A 22,996-nucleotide genomic window follows, 5' to 3' on the forward strand; every position below is an offset into this window, starting at 1 on the left:
CCTCACCTGACGCGGTCGCTGCGGCGGCGCCCGACCGCCGTTTGGTTTCCCCGCATCAGTCCACCCCCGCGCGAAGGATCTGGCGCGCGCTCGCGCGCGCGATGGCCATGCCGACGTCCACGCCCGCCCCCCACGACAAAGACCCCCCCCTCCACGACGTCGCCGATCTTCGCGACGCGGCCGCCAAGCCGATGGGCAACGTCCAGTCGCTCCTCCACCGCCGCCTTCGCGCGCTGCAGAAACGCTCCGCGAAGATCGAACGCGCCGTCGCCAAGGAGCGCGACGGCGGCGAGATCGACGACCAGCAGCGCGAGCTCGTCGCCGGCGCGGCGCTCACGACGTCGATGCTCGACGAGATGACCAAGCTCTTCGATCAGTGCGTCGGCGCGATCGCGGCGGACGTGCGCGACGCGGTCGCGGACGCGAAGGCGCGCGAGATCGCGACCGCGCGCGAAGCCATCGAACGGCTCGAGAAGACGTCGCGGGACGAACGTCGCGACGCGGAGGCGAGGGAGACGCGGCGCGAGAGGGACGAGAAGAGACGCGCGAAGGAGCGCGAGGGCGCGCTGAGAGCGTTGGAGAAGCGGTGCGAGGCGGCGGAGAAGGCGGCGAGGGCGGCGAACGATCGCGCGGCCGCCGCGGAGCGCGCGCTCGCCGACGCCGCCGCCGCCGCCGCCGCCGCCGCGGAGAAGGCGAAGAAGGCGACGATCGCGCGCGACCCCCTCCCCAAACGCCCCAACGACGCCGACGCCGTCGCCGCCGCGGTCGAGGACGCGACCAGGGAGATCATCACCCTGCTCTACTACGCGAACGCGTTCGACCTCTCCCTGCCGGACGTCCCGCCGTTCTCGCACGCGCTCGAGAGGGAAGCGGCGTTGTCGTACCACGCGGATCCGCGGTGCCGCACCCATCGGTCGGTGACGGCGGAGGACCTCGACGCGTTGGTCGCGCTCGCGCGCGCGGCGACGACGCGCGCCGCCGCGGACGTCGGCGACGGCGCGACGCAGACGCAGATGATGTCGCACGCGGAGGCGATCGAACGGTGCGTCGCGCTCGCGACGTCGTGGGTGTCGTCGACGAACGCCCTCCCCGCGCCCGCGTGGACGTCGCGCGCGCGAGGCGTCGTCGACGCCGTCCGCGGGAGCGGGTGGAATACGCTTCGACCGGTGATGCACGGCGTGGGCGACGTGGGCGGCGCGGACGGGGGGGACGCGATGCCGATGCCGCCGGCGGCGGCGCGGCAGACGGGCCACCACCTCGCGGGAGGAGGGAGGGAGGAGAAGGAGGGGGAGGACCGCGCGTCGGCGCGGCCGAGGGCTCGCGAGCGGGAGCGAAAGCCTCCGGCGGCGGCGGCGGCGGCGCGTTCGAACGGCGCCTCCCCCGGGACGGTCCTCGCGGCCGCGCCGGGTCAACCTGCCCCGGAGGCGTTCTTCTCGGGGATGGGAGGCATGGGGTTCCTGGACATGGTCCAGCGGCAGCAGCAGCAGCAGCAGCAGCAGCGGCAAGGGCAGCAGCGAGGGCAGCGGTGGCGGCGCCCGAGACGCGACGAGTTCGCGCCGCCGCCGCGCGGGTTCAGCCCGCCCGCGCGCGTCCCCACGCCGCCGCCGCTCCTCCCGACGCTCTCGACGGTGTCGTCCATGGACCAGTACGGGTTCGTCGCCGCGATTTCCGAGGGCGGGGACGAGCACGTCGGCGAAGGCGTCGGGAAGAAGACCGCGAAGCGAGGCGGCGGCGGCGGGAAGGGCGAGAAGCGAAACGCGAACGCGAACGCGAACGCGGCGCGACGCGGCGGCGGCGGCGGCGGCGGCGGCGGCGAAAGAGCCGCCGTCCCCGCGCCCGCGGTCCCCGCGCCCGTCGTCGCGAGGACGACGACAGCGCCGCCCGGCCCCGGCGGCGGCGAGAAGAGGAAAGAGCGCGGCGACAGGAACGGCGGCGGCGGGAGAGGCGGGAGAGGCGGAGGAGGGGAGAAAAAGACCGCGCGCGGCGGCGGCGGCGGCAGCGGCGGCGGCGGCGGACGCGGCGGACGCGGCGGGGAGAGGAAGTGAACGATACGATCGACGGGAACGCATCACGACGCGAGCGAGACCAACCAACGTGAACGGTGTGACGATGAAACCGATGAAACGTACGCGTCGCACGCGCGAGCTCGTCGCTCCGTCGCCGCCTTCTTCCTCGCCGAACGATACGGTACGAGTATCTCCCGGAGATTCTGTTCACTTCGCGATATTTTTTCGTCTCTCCGACACGAGGCATCGTCCGCGCGTCATCATATCCGCTCACGCATCGCACGCGCTTCACTCAAACCTTTCTTCACGAATATGCCGGTCTCCCCCGCTCTCGCGTTCACCCTCACCAACGGCGGTGCGTCCCCTCCCGTCCCGTCGTCGTCTCCTCGCGCGCATCGCGTTCCCCCGCATTTAATTCAACAACGACGCGATCGATCGTTTCAACGATTCCGTCCCTCTTCCCCCTCCACCGCAGGCAACTACGCGTCGTGCCTCGCGCTCCCGCGCGATCAAACGCTCCAGATCTTCTGCACGCCCGCGTACCAGAAGAGCGGCGCGGTGAACCCGGAAGCCGAGGTCGCGGTGCGTCCCGCGCGCGACCGTCGCTCGCTCGGAAGTATATTCCGAAATATCTTCTATTCTCTTCGTGACACCAAGCGTCCATCCGTCGTCCCGGCCTCGCCTCCGACGTCGACGCCTCACAACCGATCCCCGCCCCCGCTCCTCCTTCCTCCAGTGGCGCTTCATGGGCGCGACCGGCCTCACCGCGTGCGCGGCCGCGATGATCGCGGACAAGGCCGCCTCCGGTCCGTCCTTTTCGCGCTCTCTCTCTCCGCTCGGCATCCCGCGGTTTCAAAGTACTTTCGTACCTATCAAACGCGAGCGCTCGACCGTAAAACTGACCGATATTTCGACTCGTCCTTCCTTACAAACCGCGCAGGAGACGCGAAGCGTAACCTCAACATCGCGGTCGCGGGGACGTCGCTCGTCCACGCCGGGCTCTTCGCGACGAACACGACGATGAAGGAGGACGTCCGCCCCGCGATCAGGGCGCTGAACATCGCGACGAACCTCGCCGTCGCGGGTCTCGCGATCAAGGAGGCGGTTGGGAAGTGAACCTATCGTGCCTTGCTTTGAAAGTAAAAATATGAACCCGTATGATCGATCAACCGCGTTCGTTTTCATCGGTCGACGACAAGACGTCGCGCGTTTCGTCCAGAGACGGCACTGCTACTGACTGCGAACTGCAGCCGTTGATGCGTAAGCAAGAGCAGCACGCAATGCTCGCCACTCCATCATGGACCTCGAACGCGGCGAGCGGCGCCCGCGTCGCGAGGGCGAGCGACGTCACCGCGACGACGGCCGCGGCGAGCGACGCCACCGCGACGACGGCCGCGGCGAGCGGCGGCACCGCGACCGCGACAACCCGCGCGAGCGACGCGAACGCGGGGACCCGCGCGCGGGCCACGGAGGCGAAGCGCGACGAGGCCCACCTCGACCGGGGCGACGACGCCCGCCGCACCTGATAAGACGACATAAGAAGCCGAAGCCGCCCGGGCTTCACGTCATGGGCGTCAAGGTGACGTTCTGGCGCGTCTCCCTGCTCGCGTTCCTCCTCGCCTTCTGCGTCGTCGCCGGCGCGTGGCTCGCGCCGTCGTACGAGCGCTACAAGAACCGCCCGTCCACGGTCCGCCAATTCTGCGAGGTGCTCGACTCGAACGCCGACACCGGCTGCGTCGCGGTCCGGCTGCTGTACGAGTCCGACTGCGACAACCCGTACGCGTACAACAGCGCCGCGGAGGGCGGCGGGACGACCAAGGCGCAAGACAAGGCGGCGTGCGAGGCGATGATGAAGCGTCTTTGCGTCTATTCCGACGACCAAAAAGCCGCGAGCGACGCGTGGCCGCCGGACCCGAACGCGATCTCCCCGGACCTGCGAGCCGCGTACGTGGCCAGGTACCCGAACGCGACCGAGCACGCGTGCTGGTACCCGCCCGGGGAGATGGAGAGAGGGATGACGTTCACGCCGCCGCGGGAGTACTGGGACGATTTTTTCAACGCGTTGATGACGATGATTCCCATCCTGTTCGGTTTGCTGCTGTCGTTCTGGTGCGTCGTGAGACGGAAGAGGACGCACCCGGAGCTGGAGGACGAGGAGATGCTCAGCGGACTGTTCGACGAGGTGGTGTCGCACAAGGACGGCATGCGCGCGCTCGCGGAGGAGCAGAGCAGGGCGGTGAGGAGTCTCCAGGCGAAGCTCGACCGCGAGCAAGAGAAACGCATCGACTTCGTCTTGGAGGTTGAAAAGGAGAAGAAGGAGCGATTGATGAGCGAGGATAACATCAAGCACGCGGTGAACGCGAACTTGAGGAGCATGGAGAGCAAGCTCGCCGCGGAGATGGCCGCGAGGTTAGCGCAGGCGTTGGGGAAGAAGGGCAAACGCGCGGCAAAAAAGTTTGAAAAAGAGCGCCTCCTAAATTCGGGCGACGGCGGGACGAGGCCGGACAGCGCGGCGTCCATCTACGAGGAGCACGAGCGGGATTACGCGCGCAGACGAGCGGCGTTAGCGGACGACATCGAGGCGCAGCGGAGCGCGTTTCACAAGCGGCTCGCGGATCGCAAAGCGCGCCCAGAGCCGGGAGAGAGGCGCGAGGGGCGGGAGAGAGGCGGCGATAGAGGCGAGCGGCGGAGCAAAAGCCGCGGTCCGCGACGCGACCGCGCGTGAAGCGGATGGAGCGGTGATCTCTTTAATATCTTTCACGTAGTGTACTACCGTAGCGATATCAAACCAAACCACCGCGCGGCGCGCTGCTGCTGCTGCTATTCGGCTAGTTGAACCGCAGCCCGAACTTCGAGGTCGCCCCGCGGTGTTGCCCTCGGCTGTCCGCGAGCCCGCTGCCCGCGCCCAAGGAAAACTGCTTCTTCGACTCCACCTGCGTCCCGCTTCCCGCGAACCCGCATCCGCCCCTCTGAAGCTTTACGACCCCCTTCACCTTCTTCCCGTCCCACGCCCCATCCTTCTTTATCACCTGCTCGTACGCGTCCTCGCTCACGGCGACGCCGCTCGGTCTCAACACGACGATCTTCGTCGTGTTCGTAAACGTCTTCCGCGTCACCGGGCACATGTATCTCTCGCCGTCGACGTCCGCGCCCGTCGGCACTCTCGTCCACTTCACCGGCAGCAGGTCCTTCAGCCGCAGCCTCTTCATCGTCGTCGGGCACTTCGTCTCCGTATCCGGCTTGTCGCCGACGCGAACCTCCGCGGTGGGGGTCTTGGAAGGGAGCCAATACGCGGGAAGCTCCTTTTTCCGTCGCTCGCGTTCCTCTTCGTCGATCCCCTCGTCGCCGGTGACGCCGGTGCCGTCGCCGACGTCCGCCTCCGCGCCGGCGAGCGAGACCGGCGCGGACGACTTACCGACGCCGCCGTTGTTCACGCGCTCGAAGCGGTCGACCTCCTCGATGCGCTTCTTCCGCGCCTCTTCCGCGGCTTTCTCCTCGTCTCGCGACGCCTGGTCTTCGTACGCTCGCGTCCGTCGCGCGATGTCCTTCTTCTGGTGCAGCAGGCACGAGAAGATGTGCTCTTTGTCGTACAGAACGCCCTCGGGGGTGACTAACGGGTCGATCGCGTGCGTTAACCCTAACGCGCACGCGTCGAAGTCCTTCACCGTCTCCTTCCCGAGGCGCTCCTTGACGGTCCCGAACCCTAATGCTTTCTTCTCCATGTACGTCAAGTTTTCGCTTCCCATCGTCCCCGCGTTCTTGCTGTGGCGGTTGCCCGTGCCGCCCATGGCGACGGACGGAAGGGACGGACGTGCGCGCGCGCGGGTCTAAGCGAGCGTCGCGCGCGCGCGATCGGCTCGGAGGAAGCGCGCGTCTCGTCTTCGTCGCGCGGTGGGGAGTGCGGCGAGGGGAGGGATCGATCGATCGCGCGGGGATCTCCGAAATGCGATTCAAATTATGCAAATGCAGGTTAAGGTTAAGGTTAACCTTACGCGGACGAGTTAACGACGAGTTAAGGTTAAGTTGTCAGTACGTGTACACTAGTTGTAGTGTAAGTTGTCGCGACCGCAGCCTGGCCGCACGCGAGATCGCACCCGAACACCCGAACTCTCAAGATGTAGGCAGAGGCGCGCGCGCGTAGCCTCCCCGACGCGTCCGGCGCGCGAGGGCACCGGACGCGCGCGAGGGCACCGAACGCCTTCGCGCGATGCGACAAAGACGCGTCGCGGGCGAGGACGCCGCGGACGCGAACGCGGCGCGCGATGGGGACGTCGCCGAGGCGTCGCCGTCGTCGCGGACGAGCGCGTCGGGAGGATTCGCCGAGGTCGCGCGCTCGCTGTTCGGCCGCGCGGACGCGTCGCTGTTCAGAGACTGGCGGACCGCCGCGTTCGCGTCGAAGGAGGACAGCGACGCGTTCGGGTGCGTCGCCTCGTCCTCATCAGTCGCCTCGTTCGCGTCGCCGCGAGTCGAACGCGTTCGACCGCGATAAATGCGTCACGATCTCCGCCCCCTCGCGTCCTTTCGCGCCCGCGGGCGGTTCCCTTCCCTCGTCCGCCGTCCGACGCCAGTCCCCCTTCTCTTCATCCCCTTCTCCCTCCCCTCGTCCTCCCTCCCGTCCCTCCCCAGGCGATGGCGCAAGAGCAGCCTGGCCGTGCTCGACGACGCGAACACCGCGGTCGTGTTCATCCTCCTGACCACGGTGGTGTACTTCGACTTCGTCAAGTGCGTTCTATAAACACGAACGCTTTTCACCCACCCCGTTCGATCGCGGCCCCTTTCAACTGACCATCGATGGGCGGCGACGTCTCCACTCAGGCACCCGGTGGCGGCGCTGACGCCGCACCTCCAGACGAACCTCCTGTGCTTCTGGGTCGTGAACGTAGTCGTCTTGGTCGTCATGATGTGGCACGCGCACTTCCGAACGGGTTCGTACGAGCTGCGGAAGAAACTCGTCGCCGCGTACCTAGTCGTCAGTTTTCTCACGGTGAACTCTTTGATTTTCCACATGTTCGCGCTGGGCGACCGCCCCGTGCCGGCCAAGGCGCGTCCTCCCTCGTTGTCACACTGTTTGTCCCCACACGACCGCGCTCGCGTCTTGTGCGCCTTTTCCTCGAGGACTTTTGTCGCCTCGCCGTCGTCTCTCTCCGCCCGACAACCCCGCGGTTTCAGCGCCCGAACTCGACGCCTTTCAACTCCGCTTCTGACGCCTTTCGACTCCGCCCCGACGTCGCCTCGCGCGGACCCTCGACCCTCAGTACCGGATGGTCTTCGGCGCGTTCTTCACGATGAACTCCCAGCTCGCGTGGGGCACGCCCGGGACGGCGGACTCCCCGCTGTGGTTCGCGTTGCCGAGATCCTTCGTGCTCGTCCCGCTGTTTTACCTCCGCTACGGCATCTTCTTCCGGTGGCACGGCTACGGCCCGTATCGGTGCAACGTCGTCGGCGTGTGCGCGCCGCTGCCGGGCCCGAACGAGCTCGGGTTCATCGCGACGTGGCCGGGCGTCTTCGTGGACGTCTTCGTGTTGACGTTCGTGATGGTGCTCGCGGAGTGTAAGCTGGCGTTGTCGTGGCGCCTGTGGCGCGCGCAGTTGAGTCGCGAGTCCAACGCGGGGGTTCTCCCGGGGGGGGCGCGCCGAGCGAGCGACTGAAAGGCGTCGGTTGGAGGGAGTTGAAAGGCGTCGAGGGTGGGGATTGAAAGCGAGGGACCCTGGGCGGAGAGAAACGCCGGGCGAAGTCCTTGAGAAACGGCGTTCACCACGCCGACGCGGTCGTACGGGGACCGGTGTAAGGAGAACGCGCCTTGACGCGACGCGATCGACGACGAGACCGTCGTCGGCACGGGGCGCGATGGAACGCGTGGACGCGCGATAGCGAGCGCGGAGTCGACGTGACGGACGCGTGGGCGCGAGGAAGGAAGCGCTCGGAGTGGATGGAAGCGTTCGCGGACGTCAGTTGGCGTTGAAAGGCGTCGAGGGCGGGGATTGAAAGCGAGGGGTGGGCGGAGAGAAACGAAGGGCAAAGTCCTTAAGAAACGGCGTTCACCACGCCAACGGGGTCGTATGGGGACCAGTGTATAGAACGGGGCGTTCGCGGAGGAGGGCGGAGACGAGCGGCGGATGACGGCCGTCTTGTCTTTCGCTCGCGAAGGAAAATAAACGAGGAGGTTGTGCGACGAGGGGGGGCGCGGCGGCGGCGTGCGCGCGGCGCGGCGCGACGTGGCGTGCGCGGTATCGAGGAGGACCAGGGGGACGAATCGGTCGCGGCGCGGGCGACCGGAGTGGAGAACGGATAGAGACGGTGCGCATAGCTAGAGAGACGGCGGAATGTGTAGGGAAGAAAAAAAAACCATCGTTCTCTGTTTCGATGTGTCGCGTCAACGCGCAGACTCAGGCGCAACCTCTCAGGTGTTCGTTCAGGATATCTGGGCGCGAATCCCTCAGACGCGCTGACTTCGACGCGCGCTGCCTCCCTCCGCACGCCAGGCGCGATGCCGGCGAAGCGCGCGAATCCCTCGGCGACGCCGCCGAGGGGGAAACGCCCGAGAAGCGTCGACGGCGACCCGGTGCGTCCGCGCGCGCGCGTCCTCCCCTCGCGGGGAATTGGACCACGCGTTCAGTCAAGATCTCTCCTTTTCTCCCCCCGAGGCGAGGACGAAGCGCCTTCGCCTCGACGATCCCCCCGACGCGCTCGCGCTGACCGCCTCCCCCCCCCCGCGCCTCCCTCCCGAACGCAGACCGACGACGACGACGCCGCGGGCTCCTATGGGCAAACAGTCTCGCCGAGCGCGGACGCGATCGCCGCGAGCGCGGTCGCCGCGGGCGCGGACCCGGAGGCGGTGCGCAAGCTCATGGAGCCCGTCCTCGAAGACCCGGACGGCGACCTCGCGCGCGCCAACTTGAACGTGCTCACGACGCTGCAGAAGACGCTCGAGAAGGCGGCGGCGGCGGCGGCGGCGGCGGCGGCGGCGGCGAACGGCGGCGCGGGTCCCGGCGCGACGCCGCACGGTCACGGTCACGGTCGCGGTCACGGTCACGGTCACGGTCACGGCCACGACCACGACCACGACCACGACCACGACCACGACCACGACCACGACCACGACCACGACCCGCCGCCGCCGCGGAAGCGCGGGCGACCGCCCGGAAGCAAGAACAAGAACGGCCCGCCCGCGGGCGGACGCCGGTGCCAAGAGTCTGAGTGCGAGAAGCTCGACGTCGGCGGCGGGAAGTGCGTCGCGCACGGCGGCGGGAAACGATGCTCAGGTGCGTTCTATACACTGGTCCCCATACGACCCCGTCGGCGTGGTGAACGCCGATCCTTAAGGACTTTTTGCCGGCGCATCTCTACGCTCATCCCTCGCTTTCAATCCCCGCCCTCGACGTCTTTCAACTCCAACTGACGCCTTTCAACTCCACCCCGACATTCGCTCGTATGGAACGACCCTCAGAGGATGGCTGCTCCGCCGGCGCGCGCGGCGGCGGAAAGTGCATCACCCACGGCGGCGGACGTCGGTGCCGAGAAGAAGGGTGCTCGAACGGCGCCGCGAGCGGCGGGGACAAGTGCATCACCCACGGCGGCGGGCTGCCGTGCACGGAGGAGGGGTGCGACCGCAAGAGAAAGATTCGCGGGCTGTGCGCCGTGCACGCGGGGGTGAATAAAAAATCTCTGTGCTCCGTCGCCGCGTGCTTCGCCAAGGACGTCGGCGGCGGGAAGTGCAAATCCCACGGCGGGAGGGCGACGTGCACGAAAGAAGGGTGCGATCGCAAGGTGGCGGCCAGGGGCGTATGCAGGGTGCACGACGAGAGCGCGCCTCGGTGCGAGGAGGACGGATGCGACGAGTTGGCGCGCGCGCGGGGGCGGTGCCGCAACCACGGGGGCTACGTCAACAGGGACTGCGGGCGCGACGGGTGCGCGAAGCACGCGCTGTCGGGGAGCGAACACTGCAGAGCGCACGGCGGGGGGAAACGGTGCCAGAGAGAGGGCTGCGGCAAGGGCGACGCCGGCGGCGGGTTTTGTGTCTCGCACGGCGGCGGGAAACGGTGCCAAGTCCCGAACTGTCCGAAGGGCGCCGCGGGCGGGACGGGGCAGTTTTGCGTCGCTCACGGCGGCGGGAAACGGTGCAAGCACGAGGACTGCGATAAGCCCGGGCATATCAAGGGCTTGTGCGCGACGCACGGAGGCGGCAAGCTGTGCGGGCACGAGGGGTGCGAGAAGTGGGACGCCGGATACGGGTTTTGCCGCTCGCACGGAGGCGGGAAGCGATGCAGCGTCGAAGGCTGCGACACCCCGGTGAAACTCAGAGGGTTGTGCATCAGACACGGCGGCGGGCACACGTGTAGCGTTGAAGGGTGCGATCGAAGCGCGAAGGCGAGAAACTTGTGCATCGAGCACGGCGGCGTGAAGTTGTGCAAGGTGCCGAACTGCCCGAAGATGGACCGCGGCAGAGGGTTCTGCAGCAAGCACGGCAGCTTGCTCGGATTAGGCGGCTTGACGTGCACCGCGCCGGAGTGCACGAGGCGGGCGGTGAGCAAAGGTCTGTGCTGCCAGCACGGGGGGATGAAGCGGTGCGCGGTGAAGAAGTGCCAGAAGATGGAGCGCGTGCAGGGGTACTGCAACGATCACGCCCCCACACGCCAAGCTCTGGCCGGCGTCGGCGGCGGCGGCGCGGCGTCGGCGTCGGCGGTCGCGGCGGGCGGGGACTGAGGCGGCGGCGATCGAAATAATTAGCAGCATCCACGCGGGGCGAACGCGCGCGTCCACGCGCGAACGAACGAACGAACGAACGAACGAACGAACGAACGAACGACGTGGCGAGAAGACGAGAACGAACCGCGCGTGTTTTTTTTCAATAGATCCGACGAAGGACGTCTCCGTCGTCGTCGCGGCGCGTCGTCTCTCTTCTCTCGCGTCGCTACGATAACCCGCCGAGACGGTACCGCGGCGCGGTTCCCATCTGCACGAAGTCGATCTTCCACCCCTTCTCCTCCATCGCGTCCGAGAACGCGTCCACGTTCTCATCCGCGTATCGGTACGCCTCCGCCGCCGCGGCGTCTGTCGCCGCCGCCGCCGCCGCCGCCGTCGTCGCCGCCCCCGCGCGCGCCGCCGCCAACGCCGCCTCGATGATATCCCGCGGCGTCGCCGCCGCGTCGAGCATCACCGCGGGCACGCGCCTGCGCGCGTCCCACCCGATCACGAACCGCCGTCGGAGGACGCCGACGCCGCGCGCGTCGTCGTCGTCGTCGTCCTCGTCCTCGTCCTCGTCGTTCATCGCCCTCGCGCCGCCGAGCCGCGGCGCGTTCGCCTCGGACGCCTTCGCGAACCGCAGCAAATCGTCCCAATCCCTCGCCGCGTCCTCCACGCTCGCGCCCAGCGTGGGCGTGCTCGCGGTGACGCGCGCGCGGTACACGCCCTCTCTCTCGCCCGCGTCCTCCACGCTCAACACAGCCTCTCTCCCTCCTCTGACGTACTCCTCCGCCGCGCGCGTGAGACGATGACGATTTAACGCGTCGAACCGCAGCACGTCGGCGGCTTTCCAGCAGCAAAACAAGTGCGACGACAGCACCGCGCCGTACGCTCCGAACACGCCGCCGTACCTCGTCAGCTCGCTCATCGCGGTCTCGCCGCCCTCGGCCGCCATCGCGGCGGCGTCCGCGCCGAACGCGCCGGAGACGCCGCGGAAGATGGCGATCCCGACTGGGAGCGCGACGAGCGCCAGCCACCGTCCTTGCACCTCCAGAGCCGTTCCATACAAAGCGATGTCGGGGTGGAGTTCATAGGCGTCAGTTGGAGTTGAAAGGCGTCGAGGTCGGTGATTGAAAGCGAGGGACCCTGGGCGCAGAGAATCGCCGGGAAAAGTCCTTAAGGATCGGCGTTCACCACGCCGACGCGGTCGTATGGGGACCGGTGTATAGAACGCGCCTCCATCTTCGCGCGCACGTCGCCAAAGTTTTGGTTCCGTCCGAGGTGCTGCATGAACGTGCCGTTGATCAGGCTGCCGCGGCCGGTCAGCGCGCCCGCGCGCACGAACGTCGCGCTCGCGGCGAGCGGCAGGAAGAGCGCCGGGTACGCCGGCGTCACGAGCTCGAGCACCCTCGCGACGTCCTCGAGAGAGTTCGTCACCGCCCACCACCGCTTCGGATCTTCGTCGTACTTCTGCCCGCCGAACACGCCCGCGAGGAGCGTCGCGAACGACCCGACGCCGTCCTTCAGGACCCACTTCGTGGCGGCCGCGAGCGGGAGCGCGCCGGGGGTGGACCCCATCCCGAGCGCGACGAGGAGAGACTGCGACGTGAGCACCTCGAGGACGTTGCGAAACATGAGCGACGCGAGGTGCCAGCGGATGAACGTCGCGTAGTCGCTCGAGACGGTGTCCGGGTACCCCGCGGGGAGGAACACCGCGCGCAGACGCGGGGACTTACGCGGGTCCCACGCGGAGGAGGAGGAGGACGTCGACGTCGACGCGGCGGACGCGTCGTCGCACTCCGCGCGCTGCGGCGGAAGGCGCTCGAATCGCCCATCCTTCCCGACCGCCCATCGCCTCCGCTGCTGCCCGCCCGAGCTCACCTCCACGAGCGGCGCGCGCGGTCGCGTCGTCGTCTCCGTCTCCGTCGTCTCCGCGGTCGCGGCCGCGGCGACGACGGAGGCGCGGCGGCGACGCGGCGCGCGACCGCGGAGGACGACCGACGACGCGTCGTCGTCGTCGTAAATCTTTCGGTGCCGACGCGGTCGCGTCCGAAAGACGTCGACGCGCGCGCGGCGCCTTCCGCGGAGACCCGCGCGCGATGCGCCATCGCGCGGCGGCGACGGCGCGGAGACGCGCGTCGCGACCACCGCGAGCATCGTCGCCGTCGCGAACGCGACGGTGCGAGGCCGCGCGACGTCGCGCGCGCGCGCGAGATCTTCGACGACGCTCTGACGTCATCACTCTCTCGGGGAGTCCGAAACAGAAGAATCAAGTCGGGCTCTCCCGTCGCCGTCCACCTCTGGCGCGCGCCTTGCGTTGTCGTTCAACTCGAGTCGCATGAAATATTAAGCATCGATCACGAAGCTAGACACGCGACCAAAAACACCCTCCGATCACCCTCTCCCCCACCCACCGAGTCGCCCGCGCGCGCGTCGCGGCGTCTCACCACCCCCCGCGTCCTTCGTCGTCCATGGTCGCGTCCGCGCTGATCTCCTCCTCAGAGTCCGTCTCTTTCGCGTCGAACTCGTCGACGGTGCCTCCGTCGTGGTTCCAGTGACACCAGCTCCCGTCCAGAAAGTGCTTCATCCGGCCTTCTTTCGCTTCCAAGTACCCCTGGTTAAACAAATTCGGCTTCACGATGCACGGTATCCGCCCCTTGATGTGCACGCCCAGCTTCTCCAACGTCGCCACCTTTCGCGGGTTATTACGTCGGGGTGGAGTTGAAAGGCGTCAGTTGGAGTTGAAAGGCGCCGAGGGCGGGGATTGAAAGCGAGGGGTGGGCGGAGAGAAACGACGGCAAAAGTCCTTAAGGATCGGCGTTCACCACGCGAACGGGGTCGTATGGGAACCAGTGTAAGAACGCACCTTTCGCGGGTTATTCGTCATGAGGCGAATCGATCGCACGTCGAGGTCGTCGAGAATGTTCGCCACCGCGGTGTACTCCCTCACGTCGTCCGGCAGCCCCAACGCCCTGTTCGCGTCCACGGTGTCCAACCCCTTCGTGTCCTGCAGCGCGTACGCGGCGATCTTGTTCGCGAGCCCGATCCCGCGCCCCTCCTGCTGCAGGTAGATGACCATCCCGTCGTTCTCTTGGATGTACTCCATCGCCAGCTGCAGCTGCTGCTTGCAGTCGCACTTCAGCGAGCCGAGGACCTCGGACGTGAAGCACGCGTCGTGCACGCGGACTGGGACGTCCGCGCGCCCCTCGATGTCGCCGAACACGATCGCGACCGGCTCCGTGGGCTCCGCGCCGTCCACGGAGTGGCGGTACCCGCGGAGGCGGTAGTACCCACTCTCGGTCGGGAGCTTCGTCTCCGCGATGAACGTCGTCTCCCCGCACGACGACTCGTCGAAGGACTCCGCGTTCACGCTGGGGGCGCGGTAGTTCGGGTCGTCCGCGCTCACGACCGCGCGCGGCGGCGGCGGCGCGGCGCGCGACGGCGTCGTCGTCGTCGACGGTCCGCGATACCGACGCGGAGCCGCCGACACGACACGATGGCGATGCTGCGGCGCCGACGCCGCGGCGCGCGCCACCGCGTGCATCTCGCGCGGCGCGTGGACGCGGTCCGGTCGCGCGGCTCGCGGCCTCGTTCGGTAACGCGGCGCGTGTCTCCCTCGCGGCGGGCGACGCTCGACTGCGTGCGGCCGCGCGCGTTGGTGCGCCGCGCGAGGCGCGCGTCGCGCGTATTCTATCTACATGGAGCGCGTGTCCACTGCGTCCGCGCGGCCGTTCTCGCGCGTTGATTGGTCGAAAACGCCCTTTAACGCTCATGTATATGGACCCAAAATCCGAGATTTCTGGCACGCTCACCGACCTTTCCCGTCAACCGACGGCCTATCAAACGAAACAAACGAAGCCTTTGTAGCACAGTGGCAGTGCGTTGGTCTTGTAAACCAAAGGTCCCGTGTTCAATCCACGGCGGAGGCACTTTTTACGTTTTTGCGCTTCTCGCGCGCGCGCGATCGTCCGCGCGATGTCGCGAAGAGAGTTCTGTGGACGGCGCGCGCGGACGAGCGCGCGTCGCGTCGGCGGCGGTCGAGTCGCGGAGGTGGACGCGGCGGGACGCGTTTGAAAAAAAAACGAAAAAAAAACGACGGCGGCGGCGGGCCGCCGCGAGGACGCGTTCGCATCGCTCACAAGAGTCTAGTGATCGAGGGGGAGTGCGCTCAGTCGGCGTCGGCGTCGGCGGCGGAGGTCACCTACACCCCCGCGAGCTCGCGCTCGAGTTCGTCCACGCGGGCTTGAGCGAGGGGGCAGAGTTCGCCGAGCTCCGCCACGCGGCGAAACCACTTCAGCGCCTCCTCTACGTTTCGCTTCTGCACGTAGAGCTTCAAGTCCACGAAGCTGCCTTGGCAGATGTACGCGAGTTCAATCGCGGCAGTTCTACATCCCATCTCCGTCGCCGCCTTGACGAGCAGCTCGATCGCCTTCGAGGGGTCGCGCTCCACGCCGTGCCCGTTCACGTAGCACCGCGCGAGCCAGTAGGTTAAGGTCGCATGAAAGTGCGAAGGGGCTCTTTCCAACGCGGAGGCTCTCTCGAGCCACTTGAACGCGTCGTAGTGCGTCACGCCTGGGTAGCCCTGGTAGGAACATATCGCGATCCTCCACATGGCGTCTGCGTCGCCGCGATCGGACGCTTTAAGGTACCAATAGAGCTCCTTCCAGTACTCTCCCGCGTCGGAAAACCCGCGACCGAGCTCGTACAACTCGCCGGGCGTTCCAGGCAGCGACGCGTCGAGCTTCTCCGCGTTCCTCCACACCCTGCCCGTCGCGGCGAGCGCGACGCGGTCGCGCGGGTCCGCGACGTGCGAGAAGATCTCAAACGCGAGGTGCTCGGTGATTTCGTCGAAAGGCATGCTCGGATCTGGGCGAGGGGCGCGGCGGCGCGGGCGCGAGAAAGTGCGAAGAGGACGTCGCTTCTTCCAGACAGAAGTTTTCACTCACAGCAACAAGCAGACTGGCAGACAGGATCTGGCTCTACGTTGTAGTGCAAGCTGGCAAGCGCGGCGTCCGAACGCGCGAACGCGCGCGCATTTTCGCCCGTCGCTCTCGCGCGCGTCGCGGCACAAGGCGTCGAGCGATACGCGCGCGTATCCGCTCGCGATGCCGACGGTCGCGAGCGCCGCGCTCTATGCGGTGCTGACGCTCGCGGTGTACGCGGCGTCGTGCGGTGCGTCCTCGCGCGCGATCTCGGCAGCGTCGCGCTCGCGCGCGTCCGATGCGCGGAGGAACGCCGACTAACAACTGCTTAAAATCTGATTCGCTCTGACCTCCCCGTCCTCCCCCTCCCCTCGTCATCACGCAGACGCCGTCCCGGGCGGGACGACGGAGTACGGCACGGTGCAGATCGCGAACGAGGAGTGGAGCCCAGGCGCGTTCTCCTCCTACGTCCATCCCCCGTCGTCGCGCCGTCGAGAATCGCGTCGCGGCCGTCGGCGTACAGCTTCGCGAACCCGAACCGAACCCTCCGCGCGCGTCGTCGTCGCCGCCGCTGACGCCCCCCGTCCTTCGTTCCCACAGAGCAAACCTTCGGGAACTCGAAGGCGAACTTGCAGATTGGCGTGCAGGCCAACGCGACGAACACGTTCCAGGACGTGGGCTTCGGTGCGTCGTCGCGTCCCGCCGCGCGATCGCCCCGCCCGCGGGTCGACGTTCCGATCGTCGAGCGCGAAGCGACGAGTCCGAAAACGATCCCCTCCCTCCTCCCTCCGTCCGTCCGTTCCCCTGCTCTCTCGCCTTCGCGCTCGACGCGCCGCGCGCGTCGCTGAACGCTTCCCCCCTCTCCAACGCCATCCTCTCCGCCGCGCGCGCGCAGGGTACGTCGGGAACGCGCTGCAGCACAAACCCCCCGCGGTGATCGCGTACGAGCAGACGAGCGCGGCGGGGGAGACGAAGGGCGATCTCATCCTCGGCGCGCGCGCGTCCACGAGCGGCGCGACGGCGGCGACGAAACTCCTCAAGATTCGCTCCGACGGCGTTGTGGAGGTGCTCGCGGGCGACCTCATCGTGCGAGGCGAGTCGACGTTCGATAAGGACTTTGATCTCACGAAGAACGTCGCCGCGGTGAAACACAGCGGGACCACGGGGCTCGAGATCTCGAGCGTCAGCGGATACGTGACGATCGCGTCGACGAGTTCGTACGTGGACGTCGAGAGCGTTCGATTCACCGCGAACGCGATCGGGTTGAGCGGCACGCCGAATATCATATCGCTCGCGAGCGCGGGCGTGACCGTGACCGGTTCGCTCGCGGTGAGCGGGGCGCTGACGATGACGGATCTCACGCTGTCAGGGGACTTGGTGATGTCGAAAACGGCGGCGACGTTTACGCACACCGCCGCGGCGGGCGCGACGAGCGGGTTGACGATCTCGAGCGACAACGGGTGCGTGGTCATCACGGGTGGGACCAGCACGGCTTCGTACGTGGACGTGGAGGACGTGCGGTTCACGAGCAAAGACATCGGCATCTCCGGGACCGCGACGCTGATATCGCTCGCGTCAACGGGCGTGAGCGTGACCGGGACGCTGCAATCGTCCGGGAAGGCGACGCTTGCTGATGACTTAGCGGTGACTGGTGCGAAATCCAACCTTACTGCTTTGGGGCTTTCCGGGGACTTGTTCATGTCTGACACGGTCGCTGAGCTCACGCACACCGCTGCGGCGGGTGCGACGAGCGGGCTGACGATCTCGAGCGACAACGGGTTCGTGGAGGTGGAGAGCGTGCGGATCACGGGCGGCGCGTCGAAATCTGACATCGGGTTCGGTTCGACGGCTATCATCGCGCTGTCTGCGACGGGCGTGGGCGTGACCGGGACGGTGTCGTCGACGGGTGACTTGACTGTTGGGTCGTCGAAGTTCGTAGTGACCGCGACCAGTGGAGACTTGGCTCAAACGGGGGACACGTCATTGTCGAAGACCGCAGCCGCAATCACGCATACCGCCGCGGCGGGCGCGACGAGCGGGCTGACGATCTCGAGCGACAACGGGTTCGTGGAGGTGGAGAGCGTGAGGATCACGGGCGGCGCGTCGAAATCCGACATCGGGTTCGGTGCGACGGCTATCATCGCGCTGTCCGCGACGGGCGTGGGCGTGACCGGGACGGTGTCGTCGACGGGTGACTTGACTGTTGGGTCGTCGAAGTTCGTAGTGACCGCGACCAGTGGCGACTTGGCCCAAACGGGGGACACGTCCTTGTCGAAGACCGCTTCTTCGATCACGCACACAGCTGCGGCGGGCGCGACGAGCGGGCTGACGATCTCGAGCGACAACGGTTTTGTGGTCATCACGGGTGGGACCAGCACGGCTTCGTACGTGGACGTGGAGGACGTGCGGTTCACGAGCAAAGACATCGGCATCTCCGGGACCGCGACGCTGATATCGCTCGCGTCAACGGGCGTGAGCGTGACCGGGACGCTGCAATCGTCCGGGAAGGCGACGCTTGCTGATGACTTAGCGGTGACTGGTGCGAAATCCAACCTTACTGCTTTGGGGCTTTCCGGGGACTTGTTCATGTCTGACACGGTCGCTGAGCTCACGCACACCGCCGCGGCGGGTGCGACGAGCGGGCTGACGATTTCGAGCGACAACGGCTTCGTGGAGGTGGAGAGCGTGCGGATCACGGGCGGCGCGTCGAAATCCGACATCGGGTTCGGTTCGACGGCTATCATCGCGCTGTCTGCGACGGGCGTGGGCGTGACCGGGACGGTGTCGTCGACGGGTGACTTGACTGTTGGGTCGTCGAAGTTCGTAGTGACCGCGACCAGTGGAGACTTGGCTCAAACGGGGGACACGTCATTGTCGAAGACCGCAGCCGCAATCACGCATACCGCCGCGGCGGGCGCGACGAGCGGGCTGACGATCTCGAGCGACAATGGGTTCGTGGAGGTGGAGAGCGTGAGGATCACGGGCGGCGCGTCGAAATCCGACATCGGGTTCGGTGCGACGGCTATCATCGCGCTGTCCGCGACGGGCGTGGGCGTGACCGGGACGGTGTCGTCGACGGGTGACTTGACTGTTGGGTCGTCGAAGTTCGTAGTGACCGCGACCAGTGGAGACTTGGCCCAAACGGGGGACACGTCCTTGTCGAAGACCGCTTCTTCGATCACGCACACAGCTGCGGCGGGCGCGACGAGCGGGCTGACGATCTCGAGCGACAACGGTTTTGTGGTCATCACGGGTGGGACCAGCACGGCTTCGTACGTGGACGTGGAGGACGTGCGGTTCACGAGCAAAGACATCGGCATCTCCGGGACCGCGACGCTGATATCGCTCGCGTCAACGGGCGTGAGCGTGACCGGGACGCTGCAATCGTCCGGGAAGGCGACGCTTGCTGATGACTTAGCGGTGACTGGTGCGAAATCCAACCTTACTGCTTTGGGGCTTTCCGGGGACTTGTTCATGTCTGACACGGTCGCTGAGCTCACGCACACCGCCGCGGCGGGCGCGACGAGCGGGCTGACGATTTCGAGCAACAACGGCTTCGTGGAGGTGGAGAGCGTGCGGATCACGGGCGGCGCGTCGAAATCCGACATCGGGTTCGGTTCGACGGCTATCATCGCGCTGTCTGCGACGGGCGTGGGCGTGACCGGGACGGTGTCGTCGACGGGTGACTTGACTGTTGGGTCGTCGAAGTTCGTAGTGACCGCGGCCAGTGGCGACTTGGCTCAAACAGGGGACACGTCATTGTCGAAGACCGCAGCCGCGATCACGCACACAGCTGCGGCGGGCGCGACGAGTGGTTTGACGATCTCGAGCGACAATGGGTTCGTGGAGGTGGAGAGCGTGCGGATCACGGGCGGCGCGTCGAAATCCGACATCGGGTTCGGTGCGACGGCTATCATCGCGCTGTCCGCGACGGGCGTGGGCGTGACCGGGACGGTGTCGTCGACGGGTGACTTGACTGTTGGGTCGTCGAAGTTCGTAGTGACCGCGACCAGTGGCGACTTGGCCCAAACGGGGGACACGTCCTTGTCGAAGACCGCTTCTTCGATCACGCACACAGCTGCGGCGGGCGCGACGAGCGGGCTGACGATCTCGAGCGACAACGGTTTTGTGGTCATCACGGGTGGGACCAGCACGGCTTCGTACGTGGACGTGGAGGACGTGCGGTTCACGAGCAAAGACATCGGCATCTCCGGGACCGCGACGCTGATATCGCTCGCGTCAACGGGCGTGAGCGTGACCGGGACGCTGCAATCGTCCGGGAAGGCGACGCTTGCTGATGACTTAGCGGTGACTGGTGCGAAATCCAACCTTACTGCTTTGGGGCTTTCCGGGGACTTGTTCATGTCTGACACGGTCGCTGAGCTCACGCACATCGCCGCGGCGGGCGCGACGAGCGGGCTGACGATTTCGAGCAACAACGGCTTCGTGGAGGTGGAGAGCGTGCGGATCACGGGCGGCGCGTCGAAATCCGACATCGGGTTCGGTTCGACGGCTATCATCGCGCTGTCTGCGACGGGCGTGGGCGTGACCGGGACGGTGTCGTCGACGGGTGACTTGACTGTTGGGTCGTCGAAGTTCGTAGTGATCGCGACCAGTGGCGACTTGGCTCAAACAGGGGACACGTCATTGTCGAAGACCGCAGCCGCGATCACGCACACAGCTGCGGCGGGCGCGACGAGTTGTTTGACGATCTCGAGCGACAACGGTTTTGTGGTTGTGAAAAGCACGGCGTCATACGTGGACGTGGAGGACGTGCGGTTCACGAGCAAAGACATCGGCATCTCCGGGACCGCAACGCTGATATCGCTCGCGTCAACGGGCGTGAGCGTGACCGGGACGGTGTCGTCGACGGGTAACTTGATCGTGGGCTCGTCGAAGTTCGTAGTGACCGCGACCAGTGGAGACCTGGCTCAAGCGGGGGACACGTCCTTGTCGAAGACAGCAGCCGCAATCACACACACAGCTGCGGCGGGCGCGACGAGCGGGCTGACGATCTCGAGCGACAACGGGTTCGTGGAGGTGGAGAGCGTGCGGATCACGGGCGGCGCGTCGAAATCTGACATCGGGTTCGGTTCGACGGCTATCATCGCGCTGTCCGCGACGGGCGTGGGCGTGACCGGGACGGTGTCGTCGACGGGTGACTTGACTGTTGGGTCGTCGAAGTTCGTAGTGACCGCGAGTAACGGGAACTTGCTTCAAACGGGGGACACGTCATTGTCGAAGACCGCAGCCGCGATCACGCACACCGCCGCGGCGGGCGCGACGAGCGGGCTGACGATCTCAAGCGACAACGGGTTCGTGGAGGTGGAGAGCGTGCGGATCACGGGCGGCGCGTCGAAATCCGACATCGGGTTCGGTGCGACTGATATCATCGCGCTGTCTGCCACGGGCGCAGGTGTCACTGGTCAGCTCGACGTGGGTTCGTCCTCGACTCGAAACTTCATCGTGACGAGTGCCGGCGACACGACTATCTCGGGGACCCTCGGGGTGACCGGGGCGACGGCGATAACGGCCGCGCTCGGGGTTGGCGGGGACTTTTCTGTTGCGACGACGAAATTCAAGGTGCTCTCGGGAAGCGGTAACACCGACACAGCGGGAACCCTTAATGTTGGCGGGGCGACAACCCTTCAAGGTGCTTTAACGGTCAACGGCGCCGCAACGTTCGATGGCGCCGTGACTGTGAAGGGACTTTTTGTTGCGCTCGGTGATTATCGCATCGGTGATTTTTCTCCGAGTGATACGCTCACAGTGAATGCCGCCACGACGTACAACACCACTGCGAACATGACGCAAACGCTAGACGTGTACGGGGCAGGAACATTCCACACTACGTTAACTGCGACGGGGGCAACGACGTTGTCGAGCACTGTCGCCGTCGGAGGGGACTTCACGGTGGCTTCGACGAAGTTTAAGGTTTTGGCAGGGTCTGGAAATACAGAAGTCGCGGGGACGCTCAAAGCCAGCGGGGTCACGACTTTGGAAGACGACGTGATTTTAAACAAGGCCACCACACTTCTGACGCACACGGGCACCACTGGATTGAAGATCACGAGCACGCAAGCTGCCGCGTACGTGGAAGTGGAAGACATTCGCTTCACGGCATTGAAAATGGGCGTCGGCTTGACAGACGTCATTACACTTGCGACGACGGGCGTGCACGTGACCGGGACGCTGCAGACGACCGGACTGGCGACGCTCGCAAGCGCGAGCGTAACCGGGGCGCTGTCATCCGGCGCAGCAACTCTCGCGAGTGCGACGCTTAACGGTGACTTGACGACTTCCGGCGACATCGCAATGTCGAAGACCGCTTCCGCGATCACGCACACAGCCGCGGCGGGCGCGACGAGCGGGCTGACGATCTCAAGCGACAACGGGTTCGTGGAGGTGGAGAGCGTGCGGATCACGGGCGGCGCGTCAAAGTCTGACATCGGGTTCGGTGCGACGGCTGTCATCGCGCTGTCCGCGACGGGCATGGGCGTGACCGGGACGGTGTCGTCGACGGGTGACTTGACTGTTGGGTCGTCGAAGTTCGTAGTGACCGCAAGCAGTGGCGACTTGGCTCAAACGGGGGACACGTCATTGTCGAAGACCGCAGCCGCGATCACGCACACCGCCGCGGCGGGCGCGACGAGCGGGCTGACGATCTCGAGCGACAACGGGTTCGTGGAGGTGGAGAGCGTGCGGATCACGGGCGGCGCGTCGAAATCTGACATCGGGTTCGGTTCGACGGCTATCATCGCGCTGTCTGCGTTGGGCGTGGGCGTGACCGGGACGGTGTCGTCGACGGGTGACTTGACTGTTGGGTCGTCGAAGTTCGTAGTGACCGCGACCAGTGGCGACTTGGCTCAAACAGGGGACACGTCATTGTCGAAGACCGCAGCCGCGATCACGCACACCGCTGCGGCGGGCGCGACGAGCGGGCTGACGATCTCGAGCGACAACGGCTTCGTGATTGTGAAAGGTACAAATTCTTACGTGGACGTGGAGGACGTGCGGTTCACGAACAAAGACATCGGCATCTCCGGGACCGCAACGCTGATATCGCTCGCGTCAACGGGCGTGGGCGTGACCGGGACGGTGTCGTCGACGGGTGACTTGACTGTTGGGTCGTCGAAGTTCGTAGTGACCGCAAGCAGTGGCGACTTGGCTCAAACAGGGGACACGTCATTGTCGAAGACCGCAGCCGCGATCACGCACACCGCTGCGGCGGGCGCGACGAGCGGGCTGACGATCTCGAGCGACAACGGCTTCGTGATTGTGAAAGGTACAAATTCTTACGTGGACGTGGAGGACGTGCGGTTCACGAACAAAGACATCGGCATCTCCGGGACCGCAACGCTGATATCGCTCGCGTCAACGGGCGGG

General features: G+C 66.6%; 10 protein-coding genes across 10 annotated transcripts; 5 read left to right on the forward strand and 5 right to left on the reverse strand.

The window, feature by feature from the left end:
• Positions 1–101: 101 nt before the first annotated feature.
• Positions 102–2,045, forward strand: MICPUCDRAFT_58673 (uncharacterized protein; the record flags this gene model as incomplete). Its single annotated transcript, XM_003059092.1, has 1 exon — positions 102–2,045. The coding sequence occupies one exon, from the start codon at positions 102–104 to the stop codon at positions 2,043–2,045; it is 1,944 nt and encodes a 647-aa protein (XP_003059138.1).
• Positions 2,046–2,318: 273 nt separating this feature from the next.
• Positions 2,319–3,122, forward strand: MICPUCDRAFT_58674 (uncharacterized protein; the record flags this gene model as incomplete). The annotated part of the gene is made up of 1 exon (XM_003059093.1): positions 2,319–3,122. One exon carries the CDS (start codon positions 2,319–2,321, stop codon positions 3,120–3,122), a length of 804 nt encoding a protein of 267 aa, XP_003059139.1.
• Positions 3,123–3,303: 181 nt separating this feature from the next.
• MICPUCDRAFT_58675 (uncharacterized protein) lies at positions 3,304–4,828 on the forward strand (the record flags this gene model as incomplete). Its single annotated transcript, XM_003059094.1, has 1 exon — positions 3,304–4,828. The coding sequence occupies one exon, from the start codon at positions 3,304–3,306 to the stop codon at positions 4,729–4,731; it is 1,428 nt and encodes a 475-aa protein (XP_003059140.1). The 3' UTR covers positions 4,732–4,828.
• Positions 4,829–4,834: 6 nt separating this feature from the next.
• On the reverse strand, positions 4,835–5,794 carry MICPUCDRAFT_17581 (uncharacterized protein; the record flags this gene model as incomplete). The annotated part of the gene is made up of 1 exon (XM_003059390.1): positions 4,835–5,794. The coding sequence occupies one exon, from the start codon at positions 5,792–5,794 to the stop codon at positions 4,835–4,837; it is 960 nt and encodes a 319-aa protein (XP_003059436.1).
• Positions 5,795–6,500: 706 nt separating this feature from the next.
• MICPUCDRAFT_58677 (uncharacterized protein) lies at positions 6,501–7,013 on the reverse strand (the record flags this gene model as incomplete). The annotated part of the gene is made up of 1 exon (XM_003059391.1): positions 6,501–7,013. One exon carries the CDS (start codon positions 7,011–7,013, stop codon positions 6,501–6,503), a length of 513 nt encoding a protein of 170 aa, XP_003059437.1.
• A 278-nt stretch (positions 7,014–7,291) lies between these two features.
• MICPUCDRAFT_58678 (uncharacterized protein) lies at positions 7,292–7,654 on the forward strand (the record flags this gene model as incomplete). Its single annotated transcript, XM_003059095.1, has 1 exon — positions 7,292–7,654. One exon carries the CDS (start codon positions 7,292–7,294, stop codon positions 7,652–7,654), a length of 363 nt encoding a protein of 120 aa, XP_003059141.1.
• An 839-nt stretch (positions 7,655–8,493) lies between these two features.
• On the forward strand, positions 8,494–10,709 carry MICPUCDRAFT_58679 (uncharacterized protein; the record flags this gene model as incomplete). The annotated part of the gene is made up of 2 exons (XM_003059096.1): positions 8,494–9,268; positions 9,454–10,709. The coding sequence occupies 2 exons, from the start codon at positions 8,494–8,496 to the stop codon at positions 10,707–10,709; spliced, it is 2,031 nt and encodes a 676-aa protein (XP_003059142.1).
• Positions 10,710–10,917: 208 nt separating this feature from the next.
• On the reverse strand, positions 10,918–12,845 carry MICPUCDRAFT_40141 (uncharacterized protein; the record flags this gene model as incomplete). Its single annotated transcript, XM_003059392.1, has 2 exons — positions 10,918–11,699; positions 11,921–12,845. 2 exons carry the CDS (start codon positions 12,843–12,845, stop codon positions 10,918–10,920), a joined length of 1,707 nt encoding a protein of 568 aa, XP_003059438.1.
• A 286-nt stretch (positions 12,846–13,131) lies between these two features.
• MICPUCDRAFT_33832 (uncharacterized protein) lies at positions 13,132–14,232 on the reverse strand (the record flags this gene model as incomplete). The annotated part of the gene is made up of 2 exons (XM_003059393.1): positions 13,132–13,380; positions 13,555–14,232. 2 exons carry the CDS (start codon positions 14,230–14,232, stop codon positions 13,132–13,134), a joined length of 927 nt encoding a protein of 308 aa, XP_003059439.1.
• A 657-nt stretch (positions 14,233–14,889) lies between these two features.
• MICPUCDRAFT_40143 (uncharacterized protein) lies at positions 14,890–15,546 on the reverse strand (the record flags this gene model as incomplete). Its single annotated transcript, XM_003059394.1, has 1 exon — positions 14,890–15,546. The coding sequence occupies one exon, from the start codon at positions 15,544–15,546 to the stop codon at positions 14,890–14,892; it is 657 nt and encodes a 218-aa protein (XP_003059440.1).
• Between the last annotated feature and the right edge of the window lie 7,450 nt (positions 15,547–22,996).

This window comes from Micromonas pusilla, assembly GCF_000151265.4.
Source record: "Micromonas pusilla CCMP1545 genomic scaffold MICPUCscaffold_6, whole genome shotgun sequence".
In the NCBI taxonomy this organism is placed as follows: Eukaryota; Viridiplantae; Chlorophyta; class Mamiellophyceae; order Mamiellales; family Mamiellaceae; genus Micromonas; species Micromonas pusilla.